We start from the raw sequence: 26,872 nt of genomic DNA, 5'->3' as shown, positions 1-26,872 counted from the left end.
TCCTTGCTAAGGGTCATGCGCTCTACAAACGGATGGCTGGGAGTTCTCCTAACAGACCTCAAAGAACACTAACAGAAATAGCCATGTGTTCTTATTCGTGTTACTTCTTCAGGGACTAGGGCAGAGGAATGCACAGTGAAATTCTGATGGGGCCTCTCACACTGCTGGTTAGCAGGGGGCATCGGCCCTCCCTGTGTGACAGTGATTCGATGATGTATATCAAAGAGTCACACCTGTTGATCCATAATTCCACTTTATGGAATCTAGCACAAGGACAACATCTGAAAAGCAAAGGCAAAGACTGTGCCATTTCCTACAGTCACACACACACACACACACAATCAGACACAAACGAAATGTCTCACAAACAGAGGTATGGCTCTCTCATTTCACATACTCATTATCATTCATGCCCCAAAGGATCTACTACACACTTCACTGTGCTCAACTCTCTGGAATGGAAACAGTCACTAAAAACGATACTTACAAAATGCTTGACAAGCATCAAAGTGTTTATATCATCACGTTTAGGGGGAAAGTAGAACAAACCTGTTAATATGTATAAATACAACTACGTATTTTTACAAATTAAGTTTACAAGTAGAAACTACTAGAGAATCTCTACAATGTTTCTGGCAGTTGTAACAGGATGGTGGAAATAGGAATAACTTTTCCTTTCTATTTTTACCTATGTTCCAATTAATGATGAGCTCATTTTAAAAATATATCTCTAAATAAATATAGAAGCCAAACCAGACACAGATGTCAGGTGTTCCCTACTATATAGCTCGGAGAAAATCACCTCTTCTTGATATAAACGTGTGTCCGACTACAAGAACAACCGGCAGACAAGGGCAGAGACAGCAGCAAGGACTGGGCAGACCTTTGTTCTCAGACAGTACATGCTGCCGACAATCTCTTCCATGCAAGATTCCAAAGGCAAAAATACAAGTGGTGACAGCCTGGCTACTCAGTTTGACAGGATTATAGAAAAAAAGAGGGAAACACGTGTGACGTTGGAAGGGACTTCCAAGACAACACAGATCGTGTTTTAAACGGTTGGTGGCAGAGGAGCGACAGCATTTCTCCTCATGGTTTCAGAACCCCCTGGGTCTGCTGAACGAGCTCAGCTTGCTGGCCTGGAAGGACAGGAGTGGCAGACAGCTGTTCTGGGGACTTGCAGCCTGAGCTCCGTCGCTCACCGGTGTAGCACTGGACCAGTTGGCCCCTCGGTTCTTGGCTTTCTCACCAGCAGAACAGGAGGGTCTTGGTAGAGAGTCTTTGGGTTGTAAGTAACAGAAACTGACTCACGCTGGTATAAGCAATAAGGGGAATATGTGGGGAGGACACGGTGGGTAGAGCAAGAACCCCAGGGCAGCTGGGCCTTGGAGGTGTCCGGAACCAGGGCCTGACGGGTCCCTGAGAAACCATGCAGCACTTCTGACAACCCCAGTGTCCTCTGAACCTCTCTGCCCTTCCTCCTCTGCCCGCCCGCCTTCCACACACTCTTCACAGCAGAACACAGCCTCTGCACCTCCTCACTCTTACTCATTACAGCTCCAGCCTCTTAAATAACGGGTCTGTTAGCTCGGGCTACCATCACAAAACTCTGCAGACTGAGTGGTTTAAACCACAGAAATTTATTCTCCCACAGTTCTGGCAGCTGGAAGTACAAGATCGGGGTACTGGCATGGGTGGTTCTGGTAAGGACTTGCAGACTTTTGCTCAGTGTCCTCACATGGCAGAGAGAGAGACAAAGACAGAGACAGAGAGAGAGAGAGACAGAAGACAGAGAGAGAGAGATAGAGAGCGCTCTGGTGTCTCTTCTCACAAGGGAACTAATCCCATCATGGGGCCCCACCCTCACAGCGTCTTCTAAACCGAATTACCAGTTACCTCCCAAAGGCCCCACCTCCAAACACCTTTACATTGGGGGTTAGGGCTTCAACATATGAATTTGGGGAAAACAACTCAGCCCATAGTAACTGGCTACCTGTGAAGCTCACTTTTCTGTTGCCAAGAGAGGGAAAACACAGGTGCCTCAGTCTGAGTCAGGTGCCCACCTCGGCTCTAATCAGCCATACCCACGTGGAGAGGGCAGGTCATCCAGCACAAACCTGGCTGCCAGGAGCCTCTCCTGATCTGCAGGCCTATCTGTACCTTGTCACCTGAATGAAAAGTCACAGGGCAGCAACTCAAGAAGTATTCATGTCTTCTTGGTCAATGTTGCCCACAGAACTAAACACTCATTGAGGATAAAGGTCACTTCTGTCTCATTCACCACCACCTCCTCATGCCCATCACAGAACCAGGCACACAGAAGACGTTCAATGACTGGTTGTTGCTCTTTGGATAAATGGGCCTGAACTTGCTGAGAGAACGATAATGAGTTTTGGCTCCAAAGATACTCACAGACCTTCTCAGAGCCAGAGGATGCTCTCCTCCCTAAAGCTCAAGACTTCCCTTAAGTCAACCTTTCTTCTTTTGAATCTTTCCCAGACAAAGAAAAGGTGGAAGGAGTATTGCTTAGAAACTCTTCTCTATGTATGTTGAGTAATAACAACGTATGAAGTATACAGGGGAGAAAAAGAAGCGAAGACAGGCTGTCTGCCTTCAAGGACTGAGACTTGAGACCAGGAGACAAGCCATCAACACTGACAAAGTGAAAAAAAAAATACACACACACACACACACATATATCTATATACAGTGGAGCAGAAATTGACAGGACCTTGAACCCAACATGTATACATATATCTGTCTTCTGTCTCTGTCTCTGTCTCTCCCTGTCTTTGTCTCTCTCTCTGCCATGTGAGGACACTGAGCAAAAGACTGCAAGTCCTCACCAGAACCCACCCATGCCAGTACCCCGATCTTGTACTTCCAGCCTCCAGCACTGCAGGAGAATAAAGTTCTGTGGTTTAAACCACTTAGTCTGTGTATACACATACACACACACATATATATATGTTACAAAATAAGAAAATATATGAGATGTCTCAGGACAACTGGCTAGGATATTGTGCAGTGGTTGGTGCTATTGAGCAGAATGTGCTTTTAGGTTGCAGGATAGAGAATCCACTTTAGTCTAGGACGGTCCAGGAAGGAAAAGCAGGCATTAGGGTGGGATACAGCTTGGCAGGGCAGGGGGTGGCATTCAGGAGAGAGGAAGCAACGACTCAAGTCAAAGCAGGGAAAGCACATGCCCTTATGTAGGGATGGTCACGGGAAGTGAAAAGTAAGGTCGTTTAGGAGTATATTATGGAGGGCCCTGAACATCAGTGAGAAGTTCTAGAATGGATGACTGAAAAGATGGTGAGCACTCGGAAGGAAGGAGACAAGCCCTGGGAGCCTGCACAGGTCCTCTAAGGACAATCGTGCTGGGAAGCCCTTGAGTCCTCTTAGGACAGGGAGGCCAGCAGGGGACCCTGGGTTTCCATGGTGATGGGCTCAGCTGCTGTACCAAAGCACCGTCAACTTGATGGCTCAAAACAGCAGAAATGTATTCTGTCACAGTTCTGGTGGCTAGAAGCCTGAACTCAGGGTATCAGCAAGGCCCTATTCCCTCCAAAGGCTCACAGACAGGGTCTTTTCTTGCCTTTCCCAGTTTATAGTGGTTGCCAGCAACTTTTGGTGCTCCTTGGACTGTGGAGGCATCACGCCAAATGCCTCAGCTGTCACATGGTATTCTCCCTGCGTGTCTCAGTCTGCATCCAAATGTCCTCATTTTTATAAGGACACCAGTCACTGGACTAGAGCCAACCCCCAATCCAGCATGAACTCATCCTAACCTGATTACATTTGCAAAGACTCTAGTCCAAAACGGTCACATTCTGAGGTCTTGGGTGGACACGAACTTTGGGGTGACACTATTCGTGTCAGTGCAGACACTAAGTAACTCTCACCCTTATGTGCTGGTTTTAGAACCTAATAGACATGTAAGAAACTGTTCCCTTATCCTGCACTGGAAATGACTCAATGCACTGCGGTCATAGATGTCACCAAAGGAGGAGTCCCCATGTCAGGACAAGACAGAGCTAGACTTCCAAAATTCCTTCTGATGCTACACATGTTGGGTTCAAGGTCCTGTCAATTTCTGTTCCACTGATTAACCAATTCAGTCCTCTCTTTCCACTCCCACTGCCAAGACTCTGATTCAACCCTGTTGCTTCAAACTTGACATCGATATAACTGTTTTCACTCCCCCTTATAAAAAACCTTCCCTGGTCCACTCCTGCCTGAAAGCAGAGACCTGTACTTTGACCACAAACCTACCTTTCCTCTCTGAACTCCCGAGACATCACTACATGAATTCTCAACTCAAACCAGTCTGTTCCTTCAAACACAGCTGGCACATTTTCACCCCTAAACCTAACGGCGTACCGCCTGGAACGTGCCTCCCTCCCTGCAGAAGGGAATCCAGACTGCGTTTGGAAGACCACTCATTCCTGCAGGGACCAGCCAGTCCAGCCCACGGCACTTCAGAATCTCCATGAATCTTACCACCTGCAGAAGCATTGCACCCTTCCTCTCTCACTGCCTTCCACTACTAAGGATCCTTTCCGGACACAGGGGATGCAGTGACACTCAGGCAAAGACAAAGCAAAGGCTGTGAAGTCAGACAGATCCAATGGATCTAACAATTAAGAACTGGACAGAATATATGTATGCATATGCATGACTGGGACATTGTGCTACACACCAGAAATTGACACATTGTAACTGACTGTACTTTAATTAAAAAAAAAAGAACTGGGCAAATTCCTTAACCTTTCTAAACCTCAGATTGGTCATCTGTAAAATGGAAATAATACTACCTACCTATCTCACTGGACTACTGTCAGTATTAAGTGAAACAATTATGCACACTGCCAACACTGTATGTGACGCAGAGTATTAATACGTGTTAATAAAAGACTTACTTGTGTTATAGTAAAATGAACCTAAGTTTTGCCTTTAGGACTGGGGAACAGGGGCAGATCGGAGTCCCTCCAGCACCTCGCACACTGTCAATGAGTACTCAGATGACAGATGTCAGCGGGACCCCTGTGAGCATTTAGCTACCCACCCCCACTTGATTTTTATGAATGGGGAGGCTGGGCCCCAGGCAGGGCAAGTGACCCGCCCAAGATCACAAAACTACTAAGTGGCAGAGCCACGACTGAGCTGGGCCACGACCACTCTCCGACATCAAATGCTGAACCCAGATCGGGCCTTGGTTACCTCACTGGCAAAACAAGGATATTAATGCCCGCCTCTCCAGGTTGCTCTGGAAATACGGCATCAGGCTGGTGATGGAAACCAGCAGGTGTAAGATGAGAAACGGCAACCTCCAGCAGCCTGCAGTAACTGAGTCGGGGGTGGGGGAGGGCGGCAGTGAGCAGACCCAGGAGCACATGTCCCATGGGCAGCCACCGCTCAGCTCAGTGGCTGCCGCCCTGCGGGAACCATGCTGGGGTGCCAGAAATGCTGACTCTTCAAGAGAAGACAGAAATCTGGGTGTGAGTGTCACACCTCTTAATTTGAAATGAGGTAACTGATTCAAATCTAAAATACCACAAGGCAAATAAGCATGTGCAAGCTGATCTCAGCCTGGAAGCCACCATGTTTGTGAGCCTGTAACCAACGAAAGACATGAAAGCAGTTTGCAGACCCTCAAGCAGCACACTTGCAAAGGAAGGGCTGACCCAGGGTGAGTGGGATCATGGTCCACCGACCCAGGAAGCTGTCTCCAAATTCTCCCGGGATCGGAGCTCCCGCTCCGTGTGACTTCACCCAGCCCCATGGCTCCTGATGCCAGGCATGCCGCAACCACAGCTGACCTCATCCTGCCACCAGCCTGCCAGCCGGGGAGCGTGCCCATGCCCCGTAGGGAAAGGCCACCTTGCCCAGAGCCTCGTTAAACTGGATGAGCTGCCTCCGGGGAAGCACTGAGCTTCAGTCACACCCGGGAAAATGCCGCAGGGCTGGGCTGGCCCAGGCTGACCTCAGAGTTTGGATCCAGCCTCTCCTGATGAAGCAAGCACAGGTCAGGTGAGCGGGTGGGTGGGGCTGAGCCGGCCAGGACAGGAAACCCAGCAACTGGGCCAAACCGTTACAAGGGAAGATGGATGAGAGCATATCCAACAGGCTCTCAAACTGATTTGGGTGGGCAGAAGCCACACTAGCAACTCACCAGCCAATCCTGCACTCCTCACCTTCTCTTTCCTCCCCCTGGTATGTGTGAGCGGAGGCAGTTCCTGAGGGTCCTCCCTTTTCCCTCCTTGGTCTCTTGTCCTCAACAGCTCGTCACTGTAACTATCAAGGACCCTGCAGGGCCCCTGCGGCTCTGGAGAGAGGCTGAGATACTGTGAGAAGGTCTGCCTTGCTCAGAGCAGGTGGTACCTCTAAGAGATGCAGGCGGGGGGATGGCGTGAACAACCAGGGAAGCTGCAGGCCAGGAGGTTCAGTCCGACCCCACTCTAGTTTACGAAGAGGAAGAAGAGCTCTGAGAGAGAAGCCCAAGGTCACACAGCCCCTCAGAGGTAGAGCTGGGACCAGAATCTACACCTGCTAGCCCCACCCAGCCCTGGGCCAGAGGGTACTGCTGGCCGCACAGTATTTCTCTGGATCCAGTTCCACCAGTAACTTTCTGGGAAACCTGGGGCAGGCTAGCTCAGGGCTTCAGGTTTATCACTTGAGAAAGAAGTAGTAATGCCCACCTTGTACGACTGCTGTATTCATAGCATCACAGAGCCTTAAATGAGAAGTGCCGTGATGGAGAGGACTCTTTTTTCCCCTCCATGGTGGCCCAGTACTCAGCCCACAGTAGCATCTCACTAAATACAAAGTGCTTAGTAAACTTGCTGAATGAAGAAAGGATGGCATGACATGATATCTGCCCAAAGCAGGTGCTCAGCCAAGTGCTTTACATTATGGTGGATATTTGCCTTTGTCTTGCTACAGGATGCAGATGCTCTCTGGGTCGTCTCCCCACCCCATGCAGCCGCTATACTCCAGAGAAGCTGACCATATTCCCAGATTCAGGGCAAGTCTTGGCTAGTGTGAGTCAGTCCACACTTTCCAGCCCCCTGCCACAGGGATTGGCTCAGGGACAGATGTGTGATCAAAATCAGGAGAGCAAGATGCTTGCTCGGAGCTTTTGGGGAAGAAGCCTCCTTGTGTCCCAGGGAGGATGCTCTTTTTTTGAAGAGATGTCCTCTTCCTGCTGGACACCAATGAGAAATTCAACCCTCCTAGGAGCTGCTGGCAACTATCTTGTGTCGACAAGAGTGCAGGGGAGAGTCTAAGAGAACCTGCTGCTCCGGTGCTGCTCCTGGGCTGCTGGATCAAGCCTCACCTGAAGTTACTCCCATTCTAGACTTTTAAGTTACAAGAGCCAGCATGAGTTGCATTTTGTTTTTCCTTGGAACCAAAAGAGTTCTAACTAGTACACCTTTGAACCTCAAAAATGAAGAAGCAAAAGGAGACCATCATTTCCAATAGTATCAGACAAGACACTCTGATTTACCTCCACTGAAAACAACTGCAAATTCTGAATTTAAACAAATTGCCAATTTTTTAACCAAGTGGTCCAGTTTGGTATCACCCATTATAGGACAGCCTGGCATTCTGTCCTCTTGACAGAAGGCAGTGGGAGGTGCACCCCATCATCTACACAGTGTCTGACCTGAGGCTAATCGTGAGGTCAAGTCTGACCTCACGTTCTACCTCTCAGCCGGCCTAGAGTCTTTATAAAGTGGGGGGAGGGGAGACACTTCTAGGTTGTTCAAAAAGATGCAACAGCCAAGTTCAAAGAGTGAACTTTAACTGGATCCAAACAGAAACAAGAAAAAGCAAATAAAGGATTTTTAAAAATTGGGATTAATTTGAGTACAGACCACATATTGGATGAAGTTGCGGAATGAGAATGGATTTTTTTTTGAGGGGGAACATAATTAGGATTATTTATTTATTTATTTTAAGTGGTGGTACCGGGGATTGAACCCAGGACCTCATGCTTGCTAAGCACCCTCTCTACCACTGAGCTATACCCTCCCCTGAGAATGGATTTCCTTAGGGGTGGTAAGAAGTATTAATTGTACAGAACAGTGAATGGTTCTCAAGCAAGATCCACAGACTCCTGGGAGACCCCAAAACCCTTTCTGGGGATTCCTGGGACCCTGTCAGAGGGTTCATGAAAGCAAAACAACTTTAATAATAATACTAGGACATCTGCCTTTTTCACTGTGTAGAATTTGCACTGACAATGCAAAAACAATAAAGGGTAAAACCGCTGCCTTTGCACGAATCAAGCCAATAGCAGTAAACTCTACCAGCAGTCACTGTATTCCTCACCATGATGCAGTAGGGAAATGATGCTTGTTTCATTTAAGAATATCACTGATCATGCAGTAGAAGCCATCAATTTTATTAAAGCACGACACTGAAGTACAGGTGTTTTTAATATCTGGTGATGCGCTAGGCCGTACACATCAAGTACTGCCATGTACCAAAGTATGAGGATTGTCTTGAGGAAAAGCACCTGTGTCATTGTGCTGTGTGCTGATCATCCACCATTTTTCAGAGAACACTATTGTTACTTGAATGACTGACAAACTATAGTCATTCAGTGCACATCCGGCAAGCATCTTTTAGGAAATGAATGAAATGAGCCCATTACTTCATGAAAAACAAACAGTGTTTGTTGCCAATGATAAAATTTGAGATTTCAAACAAAAATTAGAATTTTGGAAAATCTGTATCCACTACCATGAACTTGACAGTGCCCCAACACTTAAAGACTTTTCTGATGAGATTGATGATGATGATATTAATGAATGTGATTTTTGGATATTGTATAATGAAATGTGTCAACATTTAGAACATACGCATTTAACTTGGGGAATCAGGAGTTTCTAAATAATCAATATGTAATGTTACAAATAACACATGGATAAAAGACTCATTCAAAGCATAAGATAGATCAACCTTTATTAATAAGGTTTCAGATACCATATTGCAATTAAACTTGACATGAAAAAGACTTACAAAAATATACAATATTTCTCTTGCCATTGTTTTTCATGTTCTGGAAAATGTAATTCTTTTTCAGTAAAAAAATTTATTATTTATTTTAACGTGTAATGGGTTTTTATTGTTATTTTATAATTAATTAATACAAATGTCAAAATGTCTCCAGCTTAACTTTTAATATAGTAAATACTGACAGATGTGAGCCCCATAAACGGAAGTTCTTTGGGATTCTTAATTTTTCTGCATATAAAGGGGTCCCTGAAATGAACAAGTTTGAGAACCACTGGTGTAGGAGAAAAATCTTGCCCTTGAGTGACATTAATTAAATATTAGGGGTGAAGGGACATGAGGTCTGCAGCTTACTTTCAGATGGTTAGCCAAGAGGGAACGTGTGTATTTATGGAGAAAGAGATGGAGTGGGTACGCCAAAGCAAGAGAAATACAGGTACTCACTGTACTTTTCTTTCAACTTTTCTGTGGGTTTCAAAAGGTTTTGAAACAGAAAAAGGAATCAATTTAAAGAATCTTTTAAAAACCTACTGATATTGTATATCAATGTAAGGATATCTTTCAGGCCAAAAACCAAGTCAAATTTGGGCCCCAGAAAGGTAAATTAAGGGCACTTGCTGAACAGAAGCAATGAACTTCACACAAGGCTGGACAGAGTGTTAAGTGCAGGAGACAAAGTCTTGGGCAATCCTACTGGAACTTCAGCCTGCCTGAGAAAGCCTGGAGAAGTTAGTAACACACAGATTCCTGGGCCCCATCCTCAGGTATTCTCATTCAGAAAGTCTGGGGGACCTGAAAATTTACAGTTCTAACAAACTCCCAGGTGAGGTGATGCTGGGGTTCCTCAGACTGCACTGTAACACCAGCACAGGGCATCCCCTCTCTAAAGCCTGAATCCTGCAGTGGACTGAACTGTGTCCTTCAAGAAGCTACAGTGACCTAACCACCACTCCCACCCACCCCCACCTGTAAATGTGACCTTATTCAGAAATAGGGTCTTTGCTGATATAATCAAGGTAAGAGGTCATTATGCTAGGCCCTAATCCAATTATGACCAATGGCCTTAAAATAGGAGAAAAAGAATCACAGACACGGGGAGAGTCATGTGACAAGGGGGGCAGAGGTTGGAATGATGATGTATCCATAAGCCAAGGACTGCAGACGACCATCAGACGCTAAGAGAAAGCCATGGGATGTATTCTCCCATAAGCATCCAGTGAGAGCATGGCCCTGCCAACATACTAATTTCACACTTCCAGCCTCTAAAATTGTGAGAAATAAATTTCTGTTGTTTTACCTATCCAGTTTGTAGTCCTCTGGTCCATAGCACCCTAGGAAACTTGTACAGACCCCCAAGACACATACCGTAAGTAAAAAGTGAACTAGAATTAAGCCTGATGCCAAAGCCTGAAGGAACAGGAAAGAAAAATGCCTAATTCTTTAGCCATGACAACAGGCAGAGAGAAAATAGTATTTTCCCGGAGAAGATGTAACCACTAGCCTGCCCCCAAACTTATCCACCCGAATGGCTAGATAAAAAAATTTGAGAATTTATTTTCTAGTGGACCAACAGTAGTAGTATTCCCAGACACCCAGCAGAAGCAATGTAAGTCTCTAGAGGAACCTACCTTTCACCCAGGCTGCAAATAATTCCTACAGATAAAGTCCCAAAGAATACAAGCTCACAGTGAACGAATAAATTAAAATTTAAAAAATTGGAAAATACACACTGTTCTAAGATTGAGAGCCAACAGAAAAAGAGACAGTTGATTTAGACCTTCAAGAAGAGTCTAGATGACAGAATGATCGGACTCAGAATATAAACGTTTAATACGTTTGAAGGGAGAAAAGTGAATTTAAAATATGTGGAAGAAACAGAGACCATAAAATACGACCAAACAGTTTTGAAACAGAACCAAATAGAATTTCTAAAATAGAATAATTGAAATTTTAAAACCAACAAATATGTTCAGCAGTTGACTAGAGATTGCTAAGGAGACAGATATGAAGGAAATTATTCATAAAGCAGCAGAGACAAAAAAAGGAGTGAGAAATAAGAAATGAAGAGATATGGAAGACAGAGTAAGGACATCTAACATATCTCTAAAGAGAGTGTTGGAAGGAGAGGAAAAAAGGAATGGGGTGCAGAAGCAATGTTGTTAACTAGTGATAATTTTGAAAAATAAAAATAATAATAATAATTTTGAAAAATTATTAAAATGAATGAACTCCTGAACTAATCCTGACTCAAGAAAATAGAGAAAAATCTATAACCATTAAAGAAATCGAACAAATAGTTTAAATGTTTCCCACGGAAAAAACACCTGGCCCTGATCATTTTACTGGCCAGTTCATCTATGTTACACACAAGAAAGAAATGCAGTCTTACACCAACTATGCCAGGGTATAAAACAAGGATATGCCTGCCCTCAACTTGGTTTATGAATCTAGCATAATCTTGATACCAAAACCAGACAAGATAACACAACTAACATCACTCACAAACACAGCTTTAAAAACAACTAAACTAAATATTAACAAATTGAATTTAGGATTGTTCTAATAACAAAAAAGAAAAAAAATCCCGCTCCTGGGCATATATCCAGAAGGAACCCTACTCCAAAATGACACCTGCACCCCAATGTTCATATTGCACTATTTACAATAGCCAAGACATGGAAACAGCCTAAATGTCCATCAACAGGTGACTGGATGAAGAAGAGGTGGTATATTTATACAATGGAATACTATTCAGCCATAAAAACTGACAACATAACGCCATTTGCAGCAACATGGATGCTCCTGGAGAATGTCATTCTAAGTGAAGTAAGCCAGAAAAAGAAAGAAAAATACCATATGAGATCGCTCATATGTGGAATCTAAAAAAACAAAAACAAACAAACAAAAAACAAACAAAACATAAATACAAAACAGAAACAGACTCATTGACATAGAATACAAACTTGTGGTTGCCAAGGGGGCAGGGGGTGGGAAGGGATAGACTGGGATTTCAAAATGTAGAATAGATGGATGGGATTATACTGTACAGCACAGGGAAATATATACAAGATCTTATGGTAGTTCACAGAGAAAAAATGTGACAATGAATATATATATGTTCATGTATGACTGAAAAATTGTGCTCTACACTGGAATTTGACACAACATTGTAAAATTATTATACATCAATGAAAAAGTTAAAAAAAAAAAAAAAAAGAAAGAAAAGAAAAGAAAAAACAACTTTATGACCAAATTGGGTTTATCCAGGAAGGCAAAGTTGGTTAATGGCAAAACTAATACAATTTGCCACTCACCAGATTAAAAGCCCCCCACCAAATACATTATCATCTCAATGGAAGCATTAGATAAAATACAATATCATTTATTATAAAAACTCTCAGCAAACGAGAAGAAGAAGAAAACTTACAATGATAAAGTGTATTTCTGAAACCCCTATAGCAAATACAATATTTTATGGAAAAATGTTGAAGCTTTCTTTTTGAAATCAGAAACAAGACAAGAAGGCCTGCCTCTCCCACTTTTAGTCATCTTGCACTAGAATATTAACCAGGACAGTCAGGGGAAGGGGAAACAAGGAATAATTATTGAAAAGACACAACATTATGCTATTCTCAGATGGCATGACTACTTTTCTGGGAAACCCAAAAGAATCTACAGTTTAGCAAGGATGTATTCTTCTAACAGTTGGAAGATGAAAATTTTAATAAGATGCCAAACATACTGGCATCAACAAATATCAAGTAACTGGGAATAAATCTAACAAATGATGCACAAGACACTTACGGTAAAAATTATAAAATTATTTGAATAATTTTGAAATTTGAAAATAATTGAGTAATAATTTAAAAATAAAAAAATAAAATAAAAGTAATTTGAAAATATTGAAAATCATTAAAGAAGACTGAAATAAATAGATAAATACCATGTTTATGGACTGGAACATTTGATATCTTAAGAACATCAATGTTAGTCCAATTAAACTCCCAACAGATTTTTGAGTGAGTAAGTCCATGTGTGTGTGGCTGTGTTGTAATACATAATTCTAAGATAATTCTTATTATGCATATGGAAGAGGAAAGCGTTCAGGCACTTTTGAAAGTGGGGGCCCCTGCCAGGCCAGATACCAAGAATTTTCATAAAGTTATGGTAATTAAAACAGTGGCACTGGTTCAGGGCCAAACAGATCAATGGAACAGAATAAAGAGCCCAGAAACAGAATCACACATCCATGGAAACTTATTTATGACTGAACACTGCGGATCTAAAGAGAAAGGATGAACTTTGTATAATAAACAGTGCTAGGACAATTGGTTTTCCTTCTGGGAAAAATTCTGGAGTCCTACTTCACATCATATACAGAAGTCATCTCAAGATGGATTAAGAAATTACATGTGAATAACAAAACTATAAAACTGCTAGCTAGGAACAGTATGGGAGAATAGCTTAATGATTTCAGGTAGGTAAGGTTTTCCCAGGACACAAAAAGTATAAACTATAAAATGAAAAAAAAAAAAGATAAATCCATTGCACTAATATTAAGAACTTCTGGTTATCAAAACACACCATAAAGAAAGTGAAAAAATAAACCAGGGGCTGGGAGAAAAGTGTGAGACACTAAGTGACACAGGACCAGCACCTAAAATATTTAAAGAACTCCTGCACATCAGTACGCTAAGGACAAGAGAAAAATTGGCAAGACTTGACCGGGCTCTTCACAGGAGACAGAACATGAATGGGCGATAAACATATGAAAGGATGCTCAGTCTCATTAGTATTCAGGGAAATGCAAATTTAAACCATAATGAGATTCCACTTTGCTAACCAGCAGACTGGCAAAAATTCTAAAGTGTGACAATAGCAAGTGATAGTAAAGATTCGGTACAACTGAAATTGCATATTTCACAGAAGAAAAACAATTTTGGAAAACAACTTATGAAGAGCAAAATGTGGAGGGGACTTGCCGGGCCAGATATCAACAATTTTCATGAAAGTTATGGTAATTAAGACAGCGCGGCCCCGATGCAGAGTCAGACGAGTTGATTAATGGAACAGAATAAAGAGCCCAGCAACCATCCTACACATCCACGAAACTTAGTTTATGTGATTTGGGTAAGGGAAAGATGCGTGCACCCCTGCCTCAGCCATTCCATTCCCAAAGAAATTTGTGCACGGGGGCACCAGCAAACACACGTAAGGATGTTCACTGCAGAAGTCTTTTCAAGAGAAAAAGAGAGAAACAAGAATCTAGAAAGAACCCAAGTGTCTATAGACAGTGGTACATGGATACAGTGAAGGCAATGTCCTATTTCTTAAACTGGGTGGTGAGTCAAGGCATATTCATTGTATCCATTATACCCTAACCATTTCTTTGTAATCTTTTCTATTGACTCCATAATTAATTTTTGCAAATCAAGGAGAGTCTGAAAATGGAGATAAAAGAAGACGTAGAAACATCAGAGTTCTTTATTTCTTTTTTTTTTTAAATATTTAATTTATTTATTATTTATGATCTTTATTTTGGCAGGGGGGAGGTAATTAGGCTTATTTATCTTTAGAGGAGGTACAGGGGATGGAACCCAGGACCTTGTACATGCTAGGCATGCGCTCTGCCACTTGAGCTATACCCTCCCCTCACAGTGTTCTTTCTTTAGGCTGTTCTTAGATGGACTCCCTTCCGCTTGGTGGCAGCAGGGCCAGCAGCCAGGGGTTTGGTAGGTTGAATAGTGGTGCCCAAAGATATGAAGGTTCTAATCCCCAGAGCCTACGAATGTTACCTTATATAGCAAAAGAGACTTTGCAGAAGTGATTAAGTTAAGACTTTTGAGATGAGATTATCCTGGAGCATCTAGGTGGGCCCTCAGTGTAATCACAAATGTCCTTCTAAGAGAGGTAGAGGAAGATATGAAGACACAGAGGAGGCAAGGTGACTACAGAAGCACAGACTGGAGCGACGTGGCCACAAGCCAAGGAATGCCAACAGCCACTAGATGCTGGAAAAAGCAAAACGTGGATTCTCCCATGAAACTTCCAGAAGGAAGCATTTCTGCCAACACCTTGATGTTAGCCCCAAAACACTCATTTCAGACTTCAGGCCTCCAGAAATGAAAGAACTAAATTTCTGTTGTTTTAAGCCAGTAAATTTGTGGTTATCTCTTACAGCAGCAATAGTAGACGAATACAGTGAGCAAGGATGCTCAACTTTACCTACCTCTTTGTCCCAGATTGTAAGTATTCAGCACACCCTCTCCTCTGCCACCTCTTCTCTCTCAACACTGGCTGCCACAGTGTCCCCCAGGCAGAGAGAGGCAGCAGTGGTTCAATCTCCCTTCACATATCAGATGCACCACTTCCCCTGCGAAGGGCTCCTCCCTACAATTTCCAACCAAAGCCAGGAAAGTCGTTCACATCCACCCACAAAATAACCAACCCAACGGAAAGAATGCTGGCCAGGCAGGAAGGACACTGGAATTCAAGTCCAAGTTTTCCACTGATTGGCTACGTGACCTTAGAAACTTCTCAAAGATGCAACTGTAATTCATTTCCTCTTTCTATCCCTGGTGCCCAGGATAGTGCTTGGCACAAAGCAAATGGTCAATGAATGGGAGGAGCACCAATGAATGAATCAATCAAGCAATGAATCAGTCAATCTCAAACAAGGACAGAAGGCCTACCCACTGAAAGAGAATCTTTCCAACAACTCTTACCTCTCTTCCTCCACTATAATAAAAGAAAAGGATAAAATTATAGTTTGAGAGCTGAAGGGCCTTACGGTTGGAAGCCAGGAGCTCATTGCCTCACTTTAACACCAGTTACTGAAAACCTTTTCCTTCTATCAAGACAAAAATATGTCTCCTAATCACCCACGGGTCCTAGGTCAACCCTCTAACCATATAAAACGAACCTCCTCCTTCTTCTAGTCCAAAACACTTTCTGGAATTGGAGACTCAAATCATGGCCTAGCCAATCAGGCTACCGACCTTAATGAAGACTCGCCCCCTCAGGTCTCAGCTTCCTCGTCTGTCAAACAAGAGTGTGAAATCACTAAGAGCCCTCAGGCCCCACCAGGCAGTGTGGAAACATCACCCCCTTGGTGTTCAATCCCTCAGCATTTTAAACTATCCAGTGTGTTGTTTTAATACTTGACTTTTAACTTGTAGAATTGCTTCTTTTCTTGTGGGCCTATTCCTTTCCTGTTCCACCCCGAGATCTGCTATCTTCTTGTATTTTTCAATTCTTTATTTTTTCACTTTAGAAAGACTTATTCTAAGATGTCTCGGTAATAGTTATTTTATATAAATAATATATATAATTAATATATGGATGTTATTTATCTATTTATTTCTGGAGGGCTAATTCTGCCTTAGGATGTTTGCGAACTCCTGCTCAGGGTGCAAGGGGGATTGTTACTTCACGTGTTTTGTAACTTCGGAGCATGGATTCATACGCTTTGAGGCTAATTCTGTATGATGTGTATTGAGAGCTCTCAGAGAGACTGGATTAATTTCTGTCAGATGCCGCAGGAGTAATGCTGGCCCAGGACCAAAGTTTATGTTAATCAGCAGAGGGTATTTGCACAATGTGTCCATTCAAACCCCAAATCCACAGGAGGACCGGTCAATGGACGCTTTCAAATTCCCAAGGGAGATTTTCCCTCCACCGAGAACCCAGAGCAAGACAGCCAAGCTCCCTGGGCTTGTGTTCTACTCAGGACAGCACTGCAGAGCAGCCCTTCACGTTTCAGTGTTATGCAGACGTTCAGCTCTATTACCTCCCCAGACCCGGGGCCCCTCTATTCTTTAGATAGTAAAGCCAAGTCAGGCCAGTCCTCCAGCGTGGTATTTTAAAGACGGTTGCAAATTATTTGCTACCCCTCCAGTGGAGCGTTAAAGTCTAATCTCCCTCTCTCCAAATCTAAGACGGCCTTCGTGCCTTGTTTGGCCAATAGAAGGCAGCCGAAGTGTTGTAAGCGTCACCTCGAGACTTCTGAGACCAACTCATAAAAAGTCTTAACAGTTTCTCCGGACACGTCTCGGACACTCGCTCTTGCAGCCCCGATCTACGTGTAAGAAACCTGACCACCCTGAGGCGGCCGTGCTGGAGAAGTCACATAGAAAAACCAGGCGGAGAAGCCATGGAACACATGAAGGGAGACAGATGTCCAGTCTGCCACTGCTATCCGCATCATCCCAGTTGAGACCCAGACATCATGGAGCAGAAGCAAGTTTTGCGTCCTGTGTCCCGGCCAGATTCCTGACCGCAGAGCCAGGGGAGATGATAACAACATGGCTGCTGATTTAAGCTAAATTTCAGGGTAGTGTGCCGTGCAGCTGCCACAGCAAACGGGCAAGTTTACACCCTTGCAAAATGATTCCCTCTCTGTTTTGCCTCCTGGTGAATTCCCTTTCTTACTTAAAAGCTCTGCTATGCTTTTAAGGGGATCACTGTTATATTCCATCTGTGACTTTCAGAAAAATGTTTAATTCAGTTTTATTATGGGAGGGGTTTCAGACTATACAGTTTGCCATACTGCCAGAAATAGAAATCAGGTATTTCATTTTACAGATGAGAAAACAGAGACTTAGAGAGGTTAAGTGACTTGCCTTGATCACAAATCAAGGTTCTACAAACCCAGGTTTTAAAAAAGGATCTAACCCCAGAGGGAACAGAAAGTCATCATTTGTGTATTTTTTAAACACCTACTATGAGCTTAGAACTGCTCTAGGCACTGGGAAAACAGACATGAACAAAACAAAAGTCTCAAAAGTCATGGAGATCAAATCCTAGTGGAGAGACAGACCAGGAACAAGCAAACAAAAGAACTAAAAGCAAGGTTTCAGGGAGGGACAAGAGGAGAGAGGTGTAGATGGGGCGTATCTTGGAGAAGGAGGTCAGAAGAGGCTTCTCCCAAATCGGTGGCATGTAAGCAGCGACCCCAACGGAAAGGGGGAAAGGACCGTGGACCGTCCACGGCAGGGTGTTCAGAGCAGAGGGAAGAGCAAGCTCAAAGGCCCCCGGGTGGGACAAGTGAGGGCGGTGGGGCTGAGTGAGGAAGGGGGTGCAGAACAAGGTGGGGTCAGGGTGGTGGGCAGGGGCCAGGCCTTGCTGAGTCTTGTCGAGAATGAGTCTGAATCTTATCCTCAGTGTGACAGGAGATCTTTAGATGGTTTTAAACAGCGGAGGAAAGCTAAGACCTAGCTTTATGTTTTAAGCAAATCTCTGGAGAGACAGGAACAGAAGCAGGGAAAACAATTAGAAGAGCTTTGAAGTGGTCCAGGAAAGCAGCAGTTTGGGGGTGGAACAGAGTGGCGGCAGGGGAGACGGCAGTGGGTTGGACAGGGAGCAGTATAAAGGTGGAGCTGAGGGGACTCACTGGTAAGACTGGATTCCACAGCACTCAGGGTCTGGCGTGAAACGTTTACAGAGCCCACTGGATCCTGTGACTTCCTCAGGGGGACATATGGGGCCCAGCGGTTCCTGGCCTCACATGCTCATGAGAAAAGTCCTTTCGTGTTCCTATAAATCCACTGTGCACCCCCAGCACCAGCTGACTGTGTCTCACCACGCCACTTTCTGAGGGGGGTTATAGCCCACCCTCCTCTGAGTAGCCGGACCTGCTTGGCATAATATTCTGTCTGACAGGCATTGCCATGGCCATTTATAAACCCCAATTATGGCAAAACAAACTTTTACCCAGATCACAATTAGGCAGCCCATCTGCGAAAGGTGTGTAGTTGAGCCCCTGGGTTGGTGGAGTCCAATTATGCCTTTCAGAACTCATAAAAAAGTCAGGGTTCGGACCTCTCTGCACCAGAGAGGATGAACTACAGTCTAGCAGAATGGATGACTTGGGAGTGAATCCCCATTTATAGTCAACAGTGGGAAACTTAGGCAAGCCAATTTCTTTTCATTTCACAGGCGAGATGATGAAACCCCGTCTCCTTGACTCAGCACTTCTCAGGTTTCATAGGGATCTGGTTAAAAATGCAGATTCACGAGGGCTTGGGTGGGGCCCAGCATTCTACACTCCTAACCAGCCCCCAGTGATGCTGATGTGCTGGTGCACAGACCACGTGGGAGTAGAGAGGTCCTGACTCATTCACGATCCAACACGCACTCACTGGACACCTACTACTCATGAAGAGCTGAGAGGGAGACAGAAACAGACGTGGTTCTTAAGCAGGGGGATGGGGTTGTGTGTGTGTGTGTAAATGCATGCACAAAGCCACACTGCAAGGTGCAAAGTGGCAGTGCCACACTGCGGACCCAAGAAGAGAAATCTTTCTTCGGTGAAGTTTCATGGAGGAAGGTAGATGGAGGTCAACACGGAGAGTGTAGTGACAATCACAGGGCACCTTCGAGGTCTTTAGCCATAAAAGAGCATCAGCTCTCTACAACTGCTAATTTCTCCTCAACATTAAGACCTCCAATTTAAACTCACAAATGGGATCATGAAAAAAGGTCAAAAGGAGAAAGGGAGATTTTTCTAACGTGAAGAGGTAAAGGTGTGTATTAGGACTCTTCCAGATGCAAGAAGGAAAAAAAAATCCCATCTTTCACCAACTTTGGTGAAAAAGGACATTTATAGGTCTGCAAAGCTGGTTAGGATTCATTCATTCAGCACATATGCTGGTCACTGGGCTGCTCACAGATGGTTAGTAAGACTGTAACTCCACCCACTTGAATGCGGGCATGGTATATGATTTTCTTTGGCCAATGAGATGTGAGCAGACACGACACGTGTCACTTCCGGTTAGAGACACTTAAGAGCCGGTGCATGACTCTCCATTTTTCTTTCCCTACTCCAGTGAATCCTGGTGCCTTGTGTCGCAATGACAACGCCCCAAGACGAAGGAGACTGAGTCAGCCTGAGCCTGCGGTGATTACAATGAGCAGAGTGCCTCGGCCAACCCACAGGGAACAGGCAGCATAAAGCAAGAAATAAACCTTTGTTGTCTCCAGCCACTGGGATTTGGGACTTGTTACTGCAGCATAACCCAGTCCATCCTCACCACTACAATCAATGTTTGATTAATACAAGTACTATTCAAGGCTTTCATCCTGGGATGTAGGACAAATCAAGGCATCAAAGGGAGAGCTGCAGGAAGCCGGCCTGAGTAACCAGAATCAAGACTCTAGTGCCAGCTTCCTCTCTCTGTCCCTGTATCTCATCTCTGTTCACCTCTGCTTTGCCATAATTCGCCCCTTTGGCTTCCATGCTTCTGCAGGTGCCAGGCAGGGACCAGCAGCCCCACCTTCACACCTTTCCAGCTCTGGTCCCAGAGGCAAGGCTAATCTCTCCCAGCTTCAAATCAAGAAGCTCTGGTGAAGGATCTAGCAGCTCAGTTTGGTCACATACCGACTGTTGGACCAATCTCTCTGGCCAAGGAAATGCGTAGCTAGGTCTCAGTGACCACCCATCTCCATGGCTGAGTGGAGGGAAGGAGTATGGGGTACGTTACCAGAAGGAAATGGGAAACGTGTTTCGAAGCCCAGAGTCCCATCCATAGATCCCTACAAGGAGGCGGGAAGGATGCGAATGCACAAGGACATGAGACGAGCCAAGGCAGAGTGTAACTGAGCTGCGGGCTGGCGAAAGCCAAAGGGAAAAGGAGAAACGTGGTACACGCGTGAGCATCCTCAGAGGAAAGGGGCAGACTAGAGAGCCACTGGCTGGACCGCTCCCCATGCTGGCAGCAAGGAGGCGCCTACGGCCTAGAACTGCCAGGTGACTGGCAGCCTGGCAGGGACAGGATGTCAGCAGGGGATGTCAGCTCAGGTAAAGGATGCCACTGTCCGTTTACTAATTTAGGGAAGTGTGTAAAACTCTGACTGTGGGACAGACCTCTCCGATCAGGAACAGGCTAAGTTTGAGAGACAAAATACGGAGCCAACATGTGTGCCCCCTTTACCGTCTCCCCTGCACAAACCATTCATGGGACTCCTTCCCCACTGAGCCCAACCAGCTTCATATCCCATCGCAAGACAGGTCCTGGGCAGCCTCCTATCAATTATAAGAGATGAAACCCATGGGCCACACTGGTCTAGGCATGCACACCAGGCTTGAGGGCCTGTAATACCAGATCACCCGTCCAGATTCCTGCAGACATTCCTCCTGTGTGCCAGATAGCTGGCCCTTTAGTTTTACTTTTTCTCTATAATCAAAGGAAAGCTCCTGGGTGTGACCCAAATGACCCAAAGGGAAAACAATGTGCTTCTGTGTGAAGAAGGACAAGATCTGAAAGTTCAGAACAAGCAATACGTACGTAACCATCCATCCTGCAACCCGGCAGGGCCTTCCCAAGGCCCCGAAGTGAGAGGAAAATATCTCCCTGGCCCAAATGCAAACCCCCTTACTCTTGCTGGTTCTTGGAAAAATTCCCACAGACATTAAGAATCCTGGTACCCAGTTGGGCATGTGCATGGTTCATTGTTGGCAATAAAATTCCAAAGGTGCCATGTACGGTGACTACTGCATGGCCAAGTCTTCCTCATCCCCTAGCCTCTTCAAATCCTTTGGAAAACACACACACGCACACGCACACGCACACGCATGACATACATACACAATACAAAATGGCAGCTAGGTGGCTACTAAGGGCCTGATTCCCCCTTTTCTCATTCTTCTCAGGGCTCTTCCTCCCCCTAGATAATACACACTCCAAAGAGAATAGCTCGCTTCAGAAGGAAGGGGAGGACTGAGCCATTAATAACCAGGTAAGACCCTCACTTGTCAGCTAACCTTCAAATAAGACACAGCAGGAAGAGGTGCATTGAAGCTACCTCCCAGAAGGCAGGCGGGATTAATGAACACGGAACAGGGCAGCAGAACAGCAGCAAAATCTAAGCTGATATTCTTCACTTCCTGGAGGACACTCCCCCTGTTCACAAATACACATGGTGCACATGGGCCAATTAGGGGATAGGAAGGGGCCCAGAGGAGCACTGGCTCTTGGAACCACTGAGACCTCCACGATGATGCTGGCTGACACTCTTGTCTCACAGACCCGGAGCAGGGCCCCAGCGCAGTACCAGTGGCCCCCAGGACTCTGTAGGGGGTCAAACCAGCGCTTGGACTGGAACCCAAGTTTGCTGATTTCCAGCCCCACATCCTTCCCTTCTTACAATTCAACTGCAACATTCACCTAGCTCCTACCCGGTACCACACCCAGTGCCAGGAAAGAAATCTTCCACTAACCTGAACCCTTCCCTATAAGGATCACTTTTCTGTGGTCCACTTTTTTTTTTTTTTTTGCAGTCCACCTTTTTAAAAGTAGGCCCCAAAGAAAGGCAAGTTTATGTTTAAGAGTTATGGCTTTTTCTTTTTTCTTTTTCCCATTTGTGTTGTAACAGTTGAGGAACATCTTGAGGACAACCCACATTCCTTCCAGGCCCCTCTATACATCCAGCCCTGACCCAGGGTACACACATTACAGTCCTGAGACTTAGCTAGATCTTCAGCTATCAACCCAAGATTCTGTTTTAAACCTCAGACTGCACTTTCTCAAAGCTACCATTTTTAAAGATGTACATTGTGGAAGAGTGGGGTTTTTTTCTGCATGGCCATCAATTATTTACAATTTTTGTTGAATCAGGACTCTCATTTTCTCCCTACAGTCAGTTAGAGTTTGGGTCCACTAACCCCAGAAGTGGTGGGAAGGTCTGGATCCCTTTAGCCAACACCCTGGGCCTCAGCCAAAATTCTGTCCAGAGACAATGAGGCAACACCTGCTGCTTGGAATAAATGCTTCAAGACAGTGCATTCTCCCAAGGAGACACATAGCAACCTCTGTGTCCCCCTCCAGTGCACATGAACATACTCTTGGCAGTCTGAAATTCTTTCACACCTAGGTCTTGGGTTGTTTGTAAAGAAAACAAAATATTTTAAAGGAGGCAAGCAGGCCAGTCCGAAAGGAGCTCCCCTGTTCTATGCAGATATCAGCCAGGTTTTAACAAGGCCAACCTTGTTACCGCATTATTATCTCCTCCTTAATTGTTCCTCAGCTGAGCCATTGGAGCTAGGAGGAAGACAGCTGGCAAGAAAGCAGCATCTCAAATTGGCTCTCATTCCAAGAGCTTTGCCCACTGAGCTCACCCTGTCCTGATGCCCACTGACCTCCGTGCCCAGGGGATAACGCTGACGGGCTCCTCTTCTTATCCCAGGGCCTCTGACCTCATTCAACACAACCACCCTTTGCTGAGTGCCCTGCTTGAGATGCCTGGAACTTCAAAAAAGAGCCTTGGGAAGGGGCGAGAGGTGGGAGGGGGGGAAAAGTCACCACCACTGCCCTTAAAACGCTCACAGCCCATGGCAACACAGACAGCCACAAACACAGCTGGCTGTCCCCAGACACTGTCCGCTTGTCTTGATGCCTCCAGTTGGAAGGAAGACACTCCCTCCCCATCCTCAGAACACAGTGATAGGTCTTCTTTAAGTGTTCTTTGATGTGACAGAGGCTTACAAAACCATCAAAAGATTGCTTATGGGACACAGGGAAATATATACAAGATCTTATGGTAGCTCACTGAGAAAAAAATGTGACAATGAATATACACATGTTCATGTATAAGTGAAAAATTGTGCTGTACACTGGAATTTGACACATTGTAAAATGTTTAAAAAATTGCTTATGGAAAAAGGAGCGGGTGGACAAAATCATAGGACTCCACTCTAGAGGTCTTGAAAGCTTGAAAGGGACCAATTTAGGACAACCATCAAGGATGAGCAGAGGTGGAAAGGGCACAGACCCAAAGTTCCTCAGCCTGTTTCCCTCACCAGCTCACCCTCACCTTGTGTCCTTGGGCAAAGCACATTCCTCTACAGTTTCACAGATGAGGGGAGGACTGGATCAGTGGCTCTTATTCGCAGTGAAACCCATATATTTTCCAAATTTTATTTTATCTAGAACCCCAGGATATAAAAGAAACCAAAGGAATCAAAGCTGGGAGCCCAGAGCCCACCCACCCATGCTCGGTGGCCCTCAGGGAAGCCAGTTTGAAAACTGCAGGAATAAGGTCTGAAAGCCCCTTCCAGAGCTCTGACACCCGCCCTCGGAGGACAGAAGGGGGGAGTTATTGTTGGTTTAATGGCCTCTGTGGTGCTTGGCAATTTACATATCACGTGGAATTGGAATCCCTGCAACAGTAACATGAGGTTGACCAGCGCTTGCGGGATCGCTTGCGGGATCGCCTGTGATCTTAGCTGTGAACTGGGATCTGTTGGCAAGAGGCACAACTGGGATTTGAATCAAGGGTTTTCTGACTCCAAACATGGTATGCCTACTCTTACGCGAAGAGGTGGAATTTGGGGCTGAGTCAATAATTTCCTTGAATGGTAAATATAAACATACGTGCATAAATGCACAAGGAAAAACATCTTGAGGAATGTACCTCTCAGAATTATCACTAGCTATCTCTGGACAGTAATAACGCGGGCGATTTTCAGTCTATTTATCTCTATTTTCTGATTTTCCTATAACGAACAGGTATTATTTCCATGAAGCAGGTACTGCTTATTAAATCCACAACAGACACTTCCATGTGCGGTTTCTACAGAGAATGAGGGATTAAAGGAACAGGTTGTATCTCTGACCTTTTGGAGCTGACAGTGTCAATAACACCCTAAACACCACAAACTCTCCCCTGGAGCAGGGGGTCCTGGGCTGGCCTGAGGGGCAGTTCTCATGGTCGTTTAAATTCTCTGAAGCTTCGCTTTGGGAGAGTGTGGTTGTTTTGGAAAGTAAGAGCAAGTCCCTGAGGGTCCACCCAAATATAAGCCTCTCCTCTCCACCCTCCTCAGTTGTCTAGTATACGGGGGAGGGGGGGGAATAATAAAATTAAAGACGGTCACACAGACCCCAGACCAGAAACCGGCACTCCCCAGCGTTCCAGCCCCAGCCTGGTAGCACCTACAGAGTGAGTCCTCCAGCCTGGCCAGCTCAACTCTCTGACCCCACCCTGAGCCCCCCCAACCCCCCCCCCCCGAGAAGCCACTTGCAAATCTGAAGATCACATCACTACTCCTGGAGGAAAAAAAAAAAAAAAACCCACCCTGAAGGCAACACAGACCTTGGTTAGGCACAAGGTGGGGCAAGGCGTGCCAGCAGCTTCCCTGGGTTATCATGCCAGCTCTCCCCGCAGAAATCTTCTAAATATTTAACATGCCACCTCTAGGTACAGCACAAACCCCCAGCAGGCGACAACAGCTGTGGAGAAGCCCGCATGGAATGAATGACTTGGGGGCTGAGAAGCACAAACACTGGCTTTGGGAAGAAAGCCCAGAATGGTGGCCAGGAGACAATGCTGAGCATGACTTCAGAAGGCTGCCCCTGACGGCTTCTTTGAAAATCAGGAAAGAAGGGTAGGAGATGGGAGGTGTTTCAAAACGTGGGGAGTGATGGTGCACCATCAACCAGAGTCGGGAGCCCCTCTTTCTCAGACAAAGAAAAAGCCTGAGTCGCACCACCCCGCCCCACTCCCCAGGCCAGTTTTGGCCCCAGCTTCCCCGAGCAGGTGGCAAATCCGTCCCCACTCAGGCGAGAATGGTGAGGGAAGACGAGGAACTGGAAGAGCTAGCCATGTCTACCTCCAAAGCAGAACAAATCCACAGAGGAAGGAGCTCTTCAAAGGTCTACTCCGCTCTGGGGCTTGATAGAGCAAAACGCAGCCCCCCCCCCAACGCCCACCCGCAATGACTTCACACAGGCCTCACCCCAGATGACTCTGCGCTCTCCTGCAGGACCTGGGAGCTGTCATCGCCACCATCAGGGTGGCCGTCTGTCACTTGGAAATTTCCCGTGAATTCCTGGAGATGCCTGTCCCTGTCTCTCCTTCAAACCCCCCGCCAAAGGAATCAGACCAGGGGACGCGAGGTGGCTACCCCAAGATTCACAGATGTCCTCTTCCGTCCCACTGGCCTTAGCCGCTGTCAGTTTGAGAACCCTAAAAGGAGTATTATTTCAACCCCCTTCGGAGCTCGCCCCCGGCTCTCCGCCCTTGTCGGCGCCGACCTCTCCAGGCAGCGCCCCAGGCTCTTCTGGGCTCTGTCATATTCACCTGACAAAAGCGTGGCGGCGGGGCGCGGCGACGGGCGACCCCGCCGGCATTTCTCGCTCAGGAGAGGGACGCGTGTCCCCGCGACGCGCCCATTCGGGGCCTCGGCCAAGCCCACCGACCCGCGGAACAAAGCGGCCGGGCGCGGCGAGGCGCGAGCCGGGCCCCCGGCGGCGCCCCGCGCGCCCCAGCCCGCGCCGCCCCACCCGCCGGTCCCCGCGCCCGGGCCGGGCCGGGCCCCGCGGGGCAGCAGCCGCGTCCTGGGCCGCCTGCTCGCCGGCGACCTCGGCAGCTACTGTACCTGCTAAATTTAGCGGCCGCCGGGTATTAATAGCCGGAGCCACCGGGGCCGGCGGTGCAGGGGCGCGCGCTGCCCGGGGGCCGGGGCCGGAGAAGGAGGGGAAGGAAGGAAGGGACGCGGGGAAGAAGGCCACTTACACCACCAGCCTGGAGATGATCCACGCCACCATGGCGGGGGGCGGGCGGGCGCGGCCCGGCGGCGCGGCGCGGCTCGGCTGCGGGCGGCTGCGGCTCTCGGGGCACGTCCGTCCGCGCACGGCCGCCGCCGCCAGACTGAACGCGCCCGCCGCCCTGCCCGGCGCTCGCGCGTTGGCGCAGCCGCGGCACGTTCCGGCGGCGGCGGCGGCCCCAGCCCCCCGGGGCACAGCGGGCCTGCGGCGATTGGGCGGCGATCCGGTCGGGCACCCGCGGGACCCGCCCCGCCCCGCTCGCCCCGGGCCCCCGGCTGAATCCGGGCGGTTCCTCCGCGCGCCCTGCT

At 46.5% G+C, this 26,872-nt stretch overlaps 1 protein-coding gene across 2 annotated transcripts in view; it reads right to left on the bottom strand.

Moving 5' to 3' along the window:
- The window catches only part of REEP1 (receptor accessory protein 1), a 90,972-nt gene extending 64,313 nt beyond the window's left edge, over positions 1-26,659 (bottom strand). The window contains exon 1 of one of the 2 annotated variants that reach the window (XM_064481940.1): positions 26,533-26,659. In XM_064481940.1, the coding sequence (XP_064338010.1) occupies positions 26,533-26,564 (32 nt within the window). In that variant the 5' untranslated portion in view covers positions 26,565-26,659. The remainder of the gene's footprint in view (positions 1-26,532) is intronic. The other variant, XM_064481941.1, reaches the window with a different exon arrangement.
- Positions 26,660-26,872: the final 213 nt, after the last annotated feature.

This window comes from Camelus dromedarius, chromosome 33 (genome assembly GCF_036321535.1).
Source record: "Camelus dromedarius isolate mCamDro1 chromosome 33, mCamDro1.pat, whole genome shotgun sequence".
Taxonomy (NCBI): Eukaryota; Metazoa; Chordata; class Mammalia; order Artiodactyla; family Camelidae; genus Camelus; species Camelus dromedarius.
The sequence above is the reverse complement of the archived record's forward strand: the minus strand, read 5'-3'. Positions and strand labels throughout refer to the sequence as shown.